Source organism: Amblyraja radiata, chromosome 26 (assembly GCF_010909765.2).
Source record: "Amblyraja radiata isolate CabotCenter1 chromosome 26, sAmbRad1.1.pri, whole genome shotgun sequence".
Classification (NCBI taxonomy): domain Eukaryota; kingdom Metazoa; phylum Chordata; class Chondrichthyes; order Rajiformes; family Rajidae; genus Amblyraja; species Amblyraja radiata.
The window spans coordinates 12657982-12671099 of NC_045981.1; the positions used below are offsets into that span (position 1 = coordinate 12657982).

At 39.4% G+C, this 13118-nt stretch overlaps 1 protein-coding gene across 1 annotated transcript in view; it reads right to left on the reverse strand.

Annotated features, from left to right (window-relative positions):
• dnah17 (dynein axonemal heavy chain 17) overlaps positions 1-13118 on the reverse strand; it is a 187261-nt gene that overhangs the window by 13676 nt on the left and 160467 nt on the right. Inside the window, exons 64-71 of the mRNA XM_033044269.1 lie at positions 12809-12931; positions 11406-11610; positions 10305-10469; positions 8993-9133; positions 8020-8190; positions 6982-7104; positions 3582-3775; positions 2002-2150 (exon numbers count right to left, since the gene is read on the reverse strand). Coding sequence (XP_032900160.1) covers positions 2002-2150; positions 3582-3775; positions 6982-7104; positions 8020-8190; positions 8993-9133; positions 10305-10469; positions 11406-11610; positions 12809-12931 — 1271 coding nt within the window. The remainder of the gene's footprint in view (positions 1-2001; positions 2151-3581; positions 3776-6981; positions 7105-8019; positions 8191-8992; positions 9134-10304; positions 10470-11405; positions 11611-12808; positions 12932-13118) is intronic.

Here is a 13118-nt window from a genome sequence, read left to right on the forward strand (position 1 = left end):
GAAAGAATAGAAAATAATGACTAAACAATGGGAAACCAGGAAGCGTTGGAGTATAGAGAAATCTTGATATTCTGAATTAGAAAGATCAAAGTAAGCATACAAGAAGCAGATATTTAGGAAGGCAAGCAGTACATTAACATTCATTATCTGGAGATTTAAGTAGAGAAATAATGACACCTCACTGAGATTTGCAGAGTTTTAATGATTGCTCAGGTGAAATTCCATATGCAATATTGATCTCTATTTAAATTTGCTCTATTTGTCTTAGTCAGAGCTGCCAATATTCATCAGATTGATTCCCATAATGAGGGGGTTGTACTATTGAGTAAAACTGAATTATTCTTACTGACTTCATAAGAATCAGAGATTATCTGGAGCATTACATGATTCTGACCGAGCCATGAATGATGCTGAAAGACTTTTTAGCATCCTTTTACCTTGAAATGTAGAATTAGGAAGCAAAGTCTCAGTATTAAGAGCAGGCCTTAGAGCTGTGTAGGAAGGAACTGTAGATGCTGGTTTCAACCGAAGATAGACAAAATCCTGGAGTAACTCAGCGGGACAAGCTGAAAAAGCTACTTTCTTAACTACTAAACCAGGTTCGCTTCTTAATAAACAGACACCACACAAACTGTTTGGTAGACCAGTTCAAAACTTTACTTAACATCGGCCGATGGAAGGGAGCGAGAATTCCAGTCAAGTGATCAATACAGACACTTGACCGTCTTCCGTCCACTTCTCTGAACAACAGAATTACATTGCCTTAAATAGGGTTTTTTTGTCCCCTTAGCACATTTCACAGACATTAGTCATGGTCAGAGGTACAGGAAAAGGTTTCCACAGAATGCATCACATCAAAGGCCTTTTGTTTACATGTTACAAGATAACATTGGCCATTTGGTTTACGACATTTTATCTTTCTACTTCCCTGGTTCCTCTCTCGTCCTTCATAAACATTGGCCATGTGGATAATGCCATTTTATCTTCACAGAGATCACCCTAGCTCTTTCGCTGCTTCCTCGCTGTCATTTGGTCCCTCATAAACATTGGCCATTTGGTTTATGGCATCTTACTTCACAGATATGACTAGCTGTTTCTCTCTTCCTTTCTCGCCTCCTCCCCCATAACATTGGCCACTTTGTTTACGGCATCTTACTTCAAAGAGATCTAGCTCTTCTCTGCTTGTCACTTGGGAGACAATGTTATGGTATTTATTATCTCACACACCGCAACCTAAGGCAAGCCTAATTTGACAATAAATATAAGCTGTAAGCTAGCCCAGAAACCTATTTTAATATTTTCTTATTTTTGTAACTTTATTCGGCTTCATCAAAGCCACATCTCTGAAGAGAGGGAATGGGTGACGTATTCTCGACCCGAAACGTCACCCATTCCCTCTCTCCAGAAATGCTGCCTGTTGAGAATCATGCCTCATTTATATGCTAATGTGCAAAACAAAAGCATTTTGTGTCTATTTTAGGCCTTAAAACTGAGCAGAAGAGTACAGGAGATTGTAAATCATTAGAATTCCCAATCACAGAAGGCTATGAATGTCATTGTCGAGTATATTCAAGGCTGAAATCAGATGATAAGACACTAGATGAAAATCTGCTTATGATCTTATTGAATGATTGAGTAGTCTTGTGTGAGAGTTAATCCTGCTTATGATTTTGAAATTTTGATATTTTCCTTATGGGCTCAAAAGCAATAGGATTGCAAATAGAAATTAATTACATCAAGAAACTGATAATAAATATTTCCCCAATTATGGCAAGGCAGCTGTTCACATGATCAACATTTAAATTGTTAACCAAATTTGCACCATTTCCAATGATGCACATCCAAAATGGTTTGAAATTGGTTGGCAGAATTTAAACAAGTCTTCAGAATTTAAATTGGATGATATAGTGATTGAGTGTTGAGGTACTAAATTAACATCCAAACTGAGTCCTGGGTCTTTCCACAAACACATGAATTAATTGCCCTATCTAGACCACGTACCTAGTGCCTCTACATCCTTCAGCGGATCAACTCCTGGTGAGAGAATGAAGAATATCGGAGTGGAAGGACTACTTTCTTCATATGATTTTGTAAACTCCATGCTCCGACCCTCCACATATCTAGCTCCAAACTTCTCCTCCACATAGCAACTGTAAATATGAAAATACATTGAAGATATGAATATGCCTTTGAAATTATCAAAATAGAAATTTTGCTTAATAAGGCTATCAAAGAAAATTAAGCGAAGCAAAGATAATAGAGGTACCAATCATCCATAATCTAACTGGATTATGCCACCGCCTAATGGTGTTGAATATCTACTGCTATGTAATTATTCCGATGTTGATTTATTCTTACATTCAAGACAATAGTTAAAAATAATAATTTGAAATAACTGAACATCAAATTGATTAAAAATAGTCATATGAACTTTTCAAAGTAACTCTCAGAGAATATCAATGGATAACGTTTAAATTGGCTACTAGTAACCATTTCATGATCTCCCACATAAATAGTTAAGTAAAGTAAAAGATAAGGAAGTGAAAGCAAATTGTTAGGTGAGAGGATTGATTTGATGATAGGTGACTAAGAGTAGGGATGTCTTGAATAGGAAGAAAGCAAGTGGTGGAATTGCATTAGGATCCATTTTACTTCAATTCTTCAATTTATTTTTAATGATTTATATGGTACAGGTGACTAAGGTGTTGATCAGATATGAAGCAATTATAGTTTCCTTGGTCTACTTTTCCACAGTTAATCACACATTAGGTCTGAAGTCTCACCACTTTAGATTTTTCACCAAGGCTTTTATTCTCTGCTAAGAATTCTATTCATTTTAAAAGTATGGGAGCTGCTACCCATTAAATTCCCCATTGTTTTGCACATCAGATTAGCACTCAACATATAAATGAGGCATGGTTCTCAACTATTGTGCCAACTTACAGATGCTCCCAGAAACCTTCCCTATTCTGATGAGATGGAGTACAGGAAGGAGATTGATAACCTTGTGTCCTGGTGTCAAGACAACAACCTTTCTCTCAACATCAGCAAGACAAAGGAGATAGTGATCGAAGCAGTACACATACCCCAGTTTGCACTGATGGTGCCGAAGTAGAGATGGTTGAAAACTTCAAATTCCTCTGAGTCAATATCACCAACAACTTCTCCTTCTCCTTGAAGCAATGACCAAGAAGGCACACCAAAGCCTCTACTTTCTTAGAAGGCTTAGAAAGTTTGCCATGTCCCCTACACACCGTAGAAAGCATTTTATCAGGATGCATCACAGCTTGGAACAGCTCCATTCAGGACTGTAAGAACTTGCAGCGAATTGTGGATCTTCCTTCTATTGATTCCATTTATACCTCACGATGCTTCGGCAAGGCCAGCAGCACAATCAAGGATGAGTCACATCCTGGCCACTCCCTCTTCTCCCCTCTCCCATCAGGCATAGTCCCTCGGACTATCCTTGACCAGACTTTGCTGGCTTTTCCTTGCACTAAACGTTATTTCTCTATCATGTATCTATACACTGTGAATGGATTGTTTGTAATCATGTATTATTATACATATGTAGACGGTACCTAACAGCGTAAGTCATTCTGTCAGGCCTCATGCATCGCATCATGCACAGTTTCTCCATTGCCCCTTTATTTTTCCATTCCTGTGGCAATTTCTCCTTCTCTGGAGCTTCTGACTCCACAATTTTCTTCCAGCGGTTGGCTGAGCCTTCTATATCACTGTCCAGATTCTTAAACTGTGCCATTTCTGCCAATACCTTTAAAGTAAAATTTGTAGAACTATATAGATGAAGAACACATATTCATGAGCCATACAAATATAACTTAATTCTGTCAACAGCAGCATGCATTAATATGTTTTCCCTTCTTCTTGTGTTCAAATTTCTTTAGGAAGGGGCTGGATAACTTCACTATTCTGCTTCACAATATAGGTGGGATCCAAATTGACACCAAGTTTATATCAACAGCAAACTTCGATATAGTACAATTGATCTCATCCTCTGAACTGGAAAATTAGCTGTTTAATCCTGCTCTTGCCTTTGCATCCATTACTTCTGATTACCTTGAATTATCTCAAATACACCTGGACCATTTCCGACACTTCCCTACCATTTCTTGAACTCAATATCTCCATCGCAGGTGATAGACTTCTGACCGACATCCACTATAAACCCACTGACTCCTATGGCTATCTAGACTACTCTTCTTCCCACCCTGCTTCCTGTAAGGACTACATACCCTATTCCCAATTGCTCTGTCTATGCCGCATCTGCTCCCAGGATGAGGTGTTCCACACCAGGGCATCTACTATAGATGAGGCTCGCACCAGGGTCTCTTCCATACTCCGTAACACTGCTCTCACTCCCCATCCCCCCACTCGCAACAAGGACAGAGTTCCCCTAGTCCTCACCTTTCACCCCACTAGCCGTCACATACAACAAATAGTCCTCCGTCAGTTTCGCCACCTCCAACGTGACCCCACCACTCACCACATCTTCCCATCTCCCCCCTTGTCTGCTTTCCGCAAAGACCGCTCCCTCCGTAACTCCCTTGTCAATTCTTCCCTTCCCTCCCGCACCACCCCCTCCCCGGGCACTTTCCCTTGCAACCGCAAGAGATGCTACACTTGTCGCTTTACCTCCCCCCTCGACTCCATTCAAGGGCCCAAGCAGTCGTTCCAGGTGCGACAGAGGTTCACCTGCATCTCCTCCAACCTCATCTATTGCATCCGCTGCTCTAGATGTCAGCTGATCTACATCAGTGAGACCAAGCGTAGGCTTGGCGATCGTTTCGCCGAACACCTCCGCTCGGTCTGCATTAACCAACCTGACCTCCCGGTGGCTCAGCACTTCAACTCCCCCTCCCATTCTGTATCCGGCCTTTCTGTCCTGGGCCTCCTCCATGGCCAGAGCGAGCACCACCGTTAATTGGAGGAACAGCACCTCATATTCCGCTTGGGCAGTCTGCACCCTAGTGGTATAAACATTGAATTCTCCCAATTCCATTAGCCCTTGCTGTCTCCTCCCCTTCCTAGCTCTCCCTCACCCCTTGGGCTCCTCCTCCTTTTTCCTTTCTTCTCCCTGCCCCCCCCCCCCCCCCCCCCAACCTCCATCAGTCTGAAGAAGGTTTTCGGCCCCGAAACGTTGCCTATTTCCTTCGCTCCATAGATGCGGCTGCACCCGCTGAGTTTCTCCATCACTTTTGTCTACCTTGTTATTCATTTTCTTTTGTGCATATTACTGATTACAAATATGCTAAACATTCCTAAAAGATGGGTCAATTTCATACTTTATGCAGAATTTATACATTACAGCTGCTTTGTGTATGTTAGGTCATAGTAACAATCATTTCTAAATCCATTAATAACCAATGGGAAAAATTAGCTAAGACAATTTTAGGAACAGTTATCATTTGTATATCTAGAATGTTCAGCATGTCAGATGTGCATCTAATGGAATTATTAATGTATAATGGCTACTTCTGTGTTTACCAACATAAACTGGCTGTTAAAGATTTGTAGTAAAACAGCAAGTTGTCAACAAATTGGAAATGAAATAGTGTGGGACAGTGAATTGGGAAGTTAACATTTTGTTCACCACTTTAACCAGACTCGATTTTCTGTATTCCACTTATACCTACAAGGGTCACTGACAATGATTGCAGCATCTTTATATTATGCACGATTCTGCTATCACTGGCCTTTTGACAAGCGTGTAACTTGCAGAGGCTTGCAGCACTGGGGCACATCAGCAAGACTCATGGTCAGACACATGGAAAATTGTCCTAGTCCCTCTCATCTCACAACGTCCTTCTTTCACTGTGGCCTTTTATACAGCTGTTCAGTGTTCTGTGGTTAGAAATAATATGGTAACTGTGAGCTTTAGGAAATGTGCAATTTAATTCTCTGTGAATGATTCAGGGTTAAACTGCATCGACAATTTGTCAGTTGGGTTTCTTACAGGTCACCTTTTTATTTTATTTCATTTTTCGTGAGGGCAGCACTTCTTTCCCATCCTAATTGCACTTGAGAAAATGATTGACAGGCAACTCTTGAGCCAATGCAGGCTGCTGGTTAGGGAGCTCCAAAGATTTAGACCCAGTGATGATAAAGGAAAGGTGATATAATTGTCAAGTTATGATTGGGTGCAACCTGGAGAGGAACCTGCAGATGGCAATATTCGCATGCACTTGCTGCCCTTGTCCTTGGTGGTGGAGTTTGTGCGTTTGTAAAGTACTTTTGAAGTAGCCAAAGCAATTAGCTCCAGAGGTCGCTATACCACCTCCCCCGACTCTGTCCAGGGACCCTGACAGTCCTTTCAAGTTAGGCAGAAGTTCACTTGCACCTTCTCCAACTTCATCTCCTGTATCCGTTGTTCAAGATGTGGACTCTTATACATCGGCGAGACCAAACGCAGACTGGGCGATCGTTTTGTGGAACATCTTAGCTCAGCACGCGTGAACCAACCTGATCTCCCGGTTGCTGGACACTTTAATGCTCCTTCCCATTCCTACACAGACCTTTCTGTCCTCAGTCTCCTCCATTGTCAGAGTGAGGTTAAATGCAAATTGGATGAACAGCACCTCATATTTTCCTTGGGCAGCTTACAGTCCAGTGGTATGAATATTGATTTCTCTTACTTCAAGTAGCCCCAGCATTCCATCTCTCTCTCTATCCCTGCCCCACCCAAGTCGCACTAGCTTATCATTTTCACCCTAAAAACAGCTTACAATTGCCCGTTTCCTTTATCATCGTTACTTTTTGTTCTTTATCTCTCCACATCACCATCTATATCTCTTGTTTCCCTTATCCCTAACCAGTCTGAAGAAAGGTCTCGACCTGAAACGTCACCCATTCCTTCTCTCCAGAGATGCTGCCTGTGCCGCTAAGTTGCTCCATCTTTTTGTGTCGATTATATTGATCACGATATCAGAGAGTAACACAACTTAGCATATAGACACATACCAAGATTCCACCCCATCCTTGGTGCGAAAGAAAATCCACAGGACTTGTGGCTCCAACTTTAAATGGGAATCGCAGTAAGAAGTCCAGGTGAAGTGGGTTTATTTCTTTTTTCATTAAATAAACCTATTCAATATAAAGAATGCACTTCAAATGACACCATTTATATTGTTGAACAAAAGCTGAAAAAATTAACATACTTTAACTAAAGAACATATTTTGACTTGATACTTAGCACATCAATATATGTTACTCATTTCCAGTATTTTTTCATTTCTCACTATAGGTAACAACCATCCATGCTTAAAATCTTTCTTTCCACCCCATTTAAAAATAATTTGACATACTGAGATGCTTTCATCATTATACAAACCCAAACTTCCTGCTACCATTGGTTCAAAACAATTTTTTTGCATTTGCCTATTCTTTAACCTTTCTATTCATAGAAAGTGTTTCTGATATTTTCGCTTTTAGTTTTACAGAATCTACAGTTTTTTGCCTCCCAAAATGCTGCATTAGTTATATATAGAGATTATAAGTCATAGGAGCAGAAATAGGCCATTCGGCCCACTGAGTCTATCCCACCATTCAATCAGGGCTGATCGATCTCTCTCTCTCAACCCCATTCTCCTGCCATCTCTCCATAACCATTGATGTCCTTACTTATCAAGAATTTGTCAATGTTCACTTTTAAAAATACCCAATGACGTAGCAATGAATTCCATAGATTCACCACCCCCAGACTAAAGAAATGCACCCTTATCACCTTTCTAAAAGGTATGTCTTTTTATTCTAAATGCTGGATGTTTTAAGGGATACTCTAAAAGAGGAAAGGGAAGTGGAGAGGTTCAGGCAGAAATTTTCAGATCTTAAGACTTTGGGAGCTAAAGACATAGCCAACAACACCAATGAATAAACATGGGGATGATCTAGGGCCTAGATGTGGAGAGAGATGAGAATGTTAAAATTTCTCACCCAGAAATCAATCTACAGTAACATATACAGTGTGATCTGCAATATCCCCACTACAAAAACGTTTACCTGAAAAGCAACTTGAGCTGTAAAAATTAGTTTATCCCTTTCAAATAGGCCTCTGGTGGTATATACAAACACTAAGTAGGTGATTTCCTCTGTGAGGTTGATAACACGTTCTTCAAGTTCATCGGCAGGTGCTGAGCGCGAAATCGCATTTTCAAATACAACATGAAAAGCCTAAATAAGTAAGAATCAATTAGATAGTGTTAATACTAAAATTAAATCTACTGAAATATCAATCAAAATCAAGTACACTGGGAGTTATGATTAATAATCCTCAAAGATCCATCCAGTGATGGTGAAACACAATTAACTTCCATCCAATGTTTGGACTGGAGACAAGATGCCAACATTGCATTGTTTGTTCATTATCATGGTAGCTTGTACGGCTGGCATGGACTTCAAGTTGATCGGCTAAACTATTATTAATTACAACTATGTATTATCATTTCAAGAAAGAGGAAAGACAGTGTGCTAATCAGCATCATGAAAAATGTTTGAGTGATGTGGCTATCATGTAATTGCCAGCATGTGCTATACATGAGATGATATTACGAGATTGTATTTGTAGGGCAATAATCTCACTGATCTGTATGCACAAGAAGAAACTTACTGTATCTTGGTACATGTGATAATAAAGGAACCATTCAACCATTGATACTTGGCAGGTTTACAGAATTGCTGAGTGTGTGAGGATGGGGAGGTAACCCATTTCATCGTTAGGAATGAGACCTGACTGATTGAACTTGTTGCTGGTTGACTGACGGGGTGCCATGGATTGAGCAGCACTTGACACTAGCAGTAAAGTGCTTGTGGTAAAGTTAATTTAATGTGGCACGTAAGAAATTAAAGGTAGCCAGCAGTAATTAAGTGGAGGGGCATTGTGGTTGAGCTAGTGTTGGTCATGGAAGAAAAAATTATTGCCCACACCATTGCAGACCTTAACTAGTCATTTGCCAATATCATGACAAGCATTTACCTTGAGCGAGAACTGGTAAATAGGATTGATCTTATTAAGGTCATCAATAATGAAATATAGCAAAGATGCTCTCAGCGCAGCAGGTCTATAGTTTTCTCTTGCCACATTTATTTTAATCTCTGTGACCTTTGCTTCAGCCACCTGCAAAAAGATCAAACACGAGAACTAATACATTAAAGCAAAAACTCATTTTATTACCCTTTTCATAGAAAAACAGCTAAGTAGAGAGAATAAAGCAGAAAGCCAAACAGAACATAAATCTTAGTAAAGAAAAAGATATTTAAATAAAGGAAGTAAATGTAAAATATACTCCGAGAGTAAGAATATTAATGGTATGAAGATTCTCTGTAGATTTAATGAGTACTATACTAGAGTCAAGGTCATACAGCACAAAAACAGGTTGACCAAGATGGTCCATCTAAGCTAGTCTCATTTGATCCTTATCCCACTAAACCTTTCCTATCTATTTACTTGAACAAGTGTCTTTTAAATGTTGTTACACTACCTGCCTTAACTACCTGCTCCGGCAACTCACTCCATATGCCCACCACTTTATGTGAAAAAAATCCCACTCAGATTCCTATTAAGTATTTCCCCTCTTGTTCTTGATTCCCCTACCCTGGGCAAAAGATTCTGTGCATTCAGCCCATCAATTCCCCTCGTGATTTTAAACACCTCCTGTATCATCCCTCCAGCCTCCTGCACTTCATGGGATACCCCTAAATGTCATACCTTGCCCAATCTCGCCCAATTGCTCAGGCCCTCGAGTTCTGCCAACATCCTCATAAATATTCTTTGCGCCCTTTTCAGCTTAATGGCATCCTTCCTAAAGCAGGATGACCAAAACTGCACACAATACTTCAAATGTAGCCTCACCAACGTCTTGTGATACCACCTACTTTAGTGTCATATGCAAACTTACTAATGCCTTGCACATTCTCAGCCATATTATAAACCAAAAACAACAATGGGCCCCTGAGGTACACCACTAGTCATGGGTCTCTAATCCGAAAAACAACCTTCCACCATCACCTTCTGCTTCCTTCCAAGCTATCCCTGGATGCCTGTGATCTAACCCTGTAGAACAGCCTACCATGCAGAACCTTACGTAAATATAAGTAATGCAAATATTTCCTAAATGAATTTGGCCACATTGGCTGCAGTCCGGCAGTTACTTATTCTTTTTTATCTCTGATTGAAGTAGAATTATATCAATGTATAATTTCAAATGTCCAAATATATATAATTGCAGGAACTATTTATACAATATATTAAAACAATTGAATACCGAAGCTATTATTAAGGAGCTGACCTTTCGTTCTATTTCAGTAGCAGTGTGTTTGGTTGTCTCTAAGTTCTCAACCAGCGCTGTATCACCAAGGAAATTTCCTGAAGCTTCTGATAGTCGAGCAAGAAGAGAGTCTTCTAATTGTTTAAGAACAATCTTGAACTCATTCTGTTGTGTGGTAAGGTTTGCCTGAAATAGTGCAGATAATTATTGCAATCGTCACAACCTTTTGCTTATGACTGCTTTAATAAAATTGCACTCTTGGTGGGGAATTTTGTCTATTAGGAAAGTATATTGGGAATACGTGTAATTTCCAGAATTTTTCTTGAGTTCAAAGAGCATTATGTTCAAAGATTTGGGATAACTTTATCAGGTGGATTAATTAACCGAGTAAATTATCCCATAAAATATTTTGATTAGGTTAGTATGCTTCATTAGAAAACTCGGGCAATATATACTATTATGTAAATTAAATGTATCCTTCAAAAGACATCAATAACAATAGCTCTTTTGGTGGCAACAATTTAATAACACGGAATTATTTTCTGAGAAAAATATGATCACAGTATTAATCAAGACTACTGTTTCACCAAGAATTAAGAACAAAATGTTATTCAATTTCAGAAATTGTGGGCGGCACAGTGGCGTAGGGGTAGAACTACTGCCTTACAGCGGCAGACACCCTGGTTCGATCCTGACTACGGGTGCTTGTCTGTACGGAGTTTGTACGTTCTTCACGGGTTTTCTCTTCAGATCAGTTTCCTCCCACATTCCAAAGACGTACAGGTTTGTACGTCCTTGGTATAAGTGTAAAATTGTCCCTAATGCTTATAGGATAGTGTTAATGTGCGGGGATTGCTGGTCAGCGCAGACTCGATGGGCCGATGGACCTGTTTCCCCATTGTATCTCTAAATTAAACTAAACCAAAATTGTTGTTTCATCAATTCTATAATATTGAAAATAACTCCTATTTGGTAATGCATTCCGCAATAATAACATAAAGTTATACACTATCCGAAAAAACAATGACATGTGGAATGCACTTGTGTGACAACATTTGAAATATGTTTATGAAATATATATTCATACAAATTTGGATTTCTATTTGTTAATTTAAAATGTACCTTCAGTTGTTCCAAGTCAGGACGCTCTTTAGCAACCACCGAAGCTAGTAGCTGATCTTCTAGACCATCTCTTGTTACAAGGAAATTAATCAAAGTGCATTGAGCTTGCATTTCAGGTTTGAAATGAGGATTAAAATACTTGGTGTGGAGTATCATCCTGAATTGGGGATGATATTCAATTTCTTTATCCCCTATGTGGATATACCTAAATGTATAATTAAATAATAATTATTGAAGTCTATATACTGCAGAACAGGCTATGCTTAAATTTACAATGTATTTGTAGCATATGAATCTGTGTCCTGTAGTATACTGTATTTATCCGCACCCATTTTTGAGAAAGGAGCTAGAGATCGTACTAATTATCATTGTCCGAATTGTTTACCCAAGAGAGCAAGTGAAACTGAATCACTGAATATATGCAAGGCCAAAACAGTCAAATATTTGATGATCGGACAATAAAGGGTTATGGAACAGATAGGAAAGTGGGGTCAAGGCCAAGATCAGATCAGCAATGAACTTATCGAATGGAGGAAGCAGACTTGAGGAGTCACACTACCCAATCTTGTGTCTTTATAAACTCTTGTATGCCACTCTGGGGTTCTGGGACTCCCTTGGGAGAATTGTACATGCTGGCAGTTACAAGCAAATCTCTGGCAGTTACAAGTATATCTGCAGTAAACAGAATTACTTTTGTCACATTAATAAGTTAGAGATGGGGATATTCGGTGCCTGGCATTTCTGGCAAACAATTCTTTGCACCACGGCATGGCTATTTAATATGTATATTGGTTGTGTAAGGATGGCAAGAATCTCAGGAGTCTAAATAAGTCAACAGAAAAAGGTATTGCTTGCTTTTTTTATGCTGTTCGGGTAAAGAAGAATTTTTGAAGTCTGATCTCCTTGGCAGTCAGCAGACCGCTGCAAACTTGGATCTGTGATTAGTAAATAAAAGAGACTGCAGATGCTGGAATCTTGAGCAAAAAAACTAATTGCTGGACTCAGCAGGCCAGGCAGCATCTGTGGACGGAAATATACAGACAACATTTTGGATCTGGACTTTTCTTCAGACTAATGGAGTAGAGGGGAGGAAACCTAGCAAAGAGAGGTGAGGGGATAATGCGGTAAATTCTATCAAGTGATAGGTGGATACAGGTGAAGAGTCTTAAGCTTTGTACTTTCTTTTAAATAATTCTTACTTCAGATTCAATTTCTGTTGCATATATTTACTGCTTTTTCTATCTCTTCAAGTCATACTTTCCCTCCTTCACTATCCCGTGTCATTACTCACTCATTTCTTTTTGATTTGTTAAACAATTTGTCACTGTGGCCTTCTCCATTTTTATTCCATGTCCCAGTATTTGCATTATGCCATCAAAAGACTAAATGACAGTTGATCTTACCTTCCCTTTTTTACGGTGTTTCTTCCCAAGAGGGAGTCCAGCACGGGCTCCACAGTCTCGCTTATATTTTCAAGTAGTAAGGTATCACCATTGGATACAGCATTCTCAATGCTGTCAAGATAACTGTATGCATAGGCAGAAATAAATGACATGCTAACTTTATGGAGCATACTCATTGAAAATGCTACAAGTAATAAAATTGAGATAGAACTAGGCTATGAATCAAGTTAAATAATCTTTGCCAAGCAAAGTTCAACTTACTAAGAAAACAGAGTACAGTTAATGTCTAGATAAATGCAATAATTGGGAT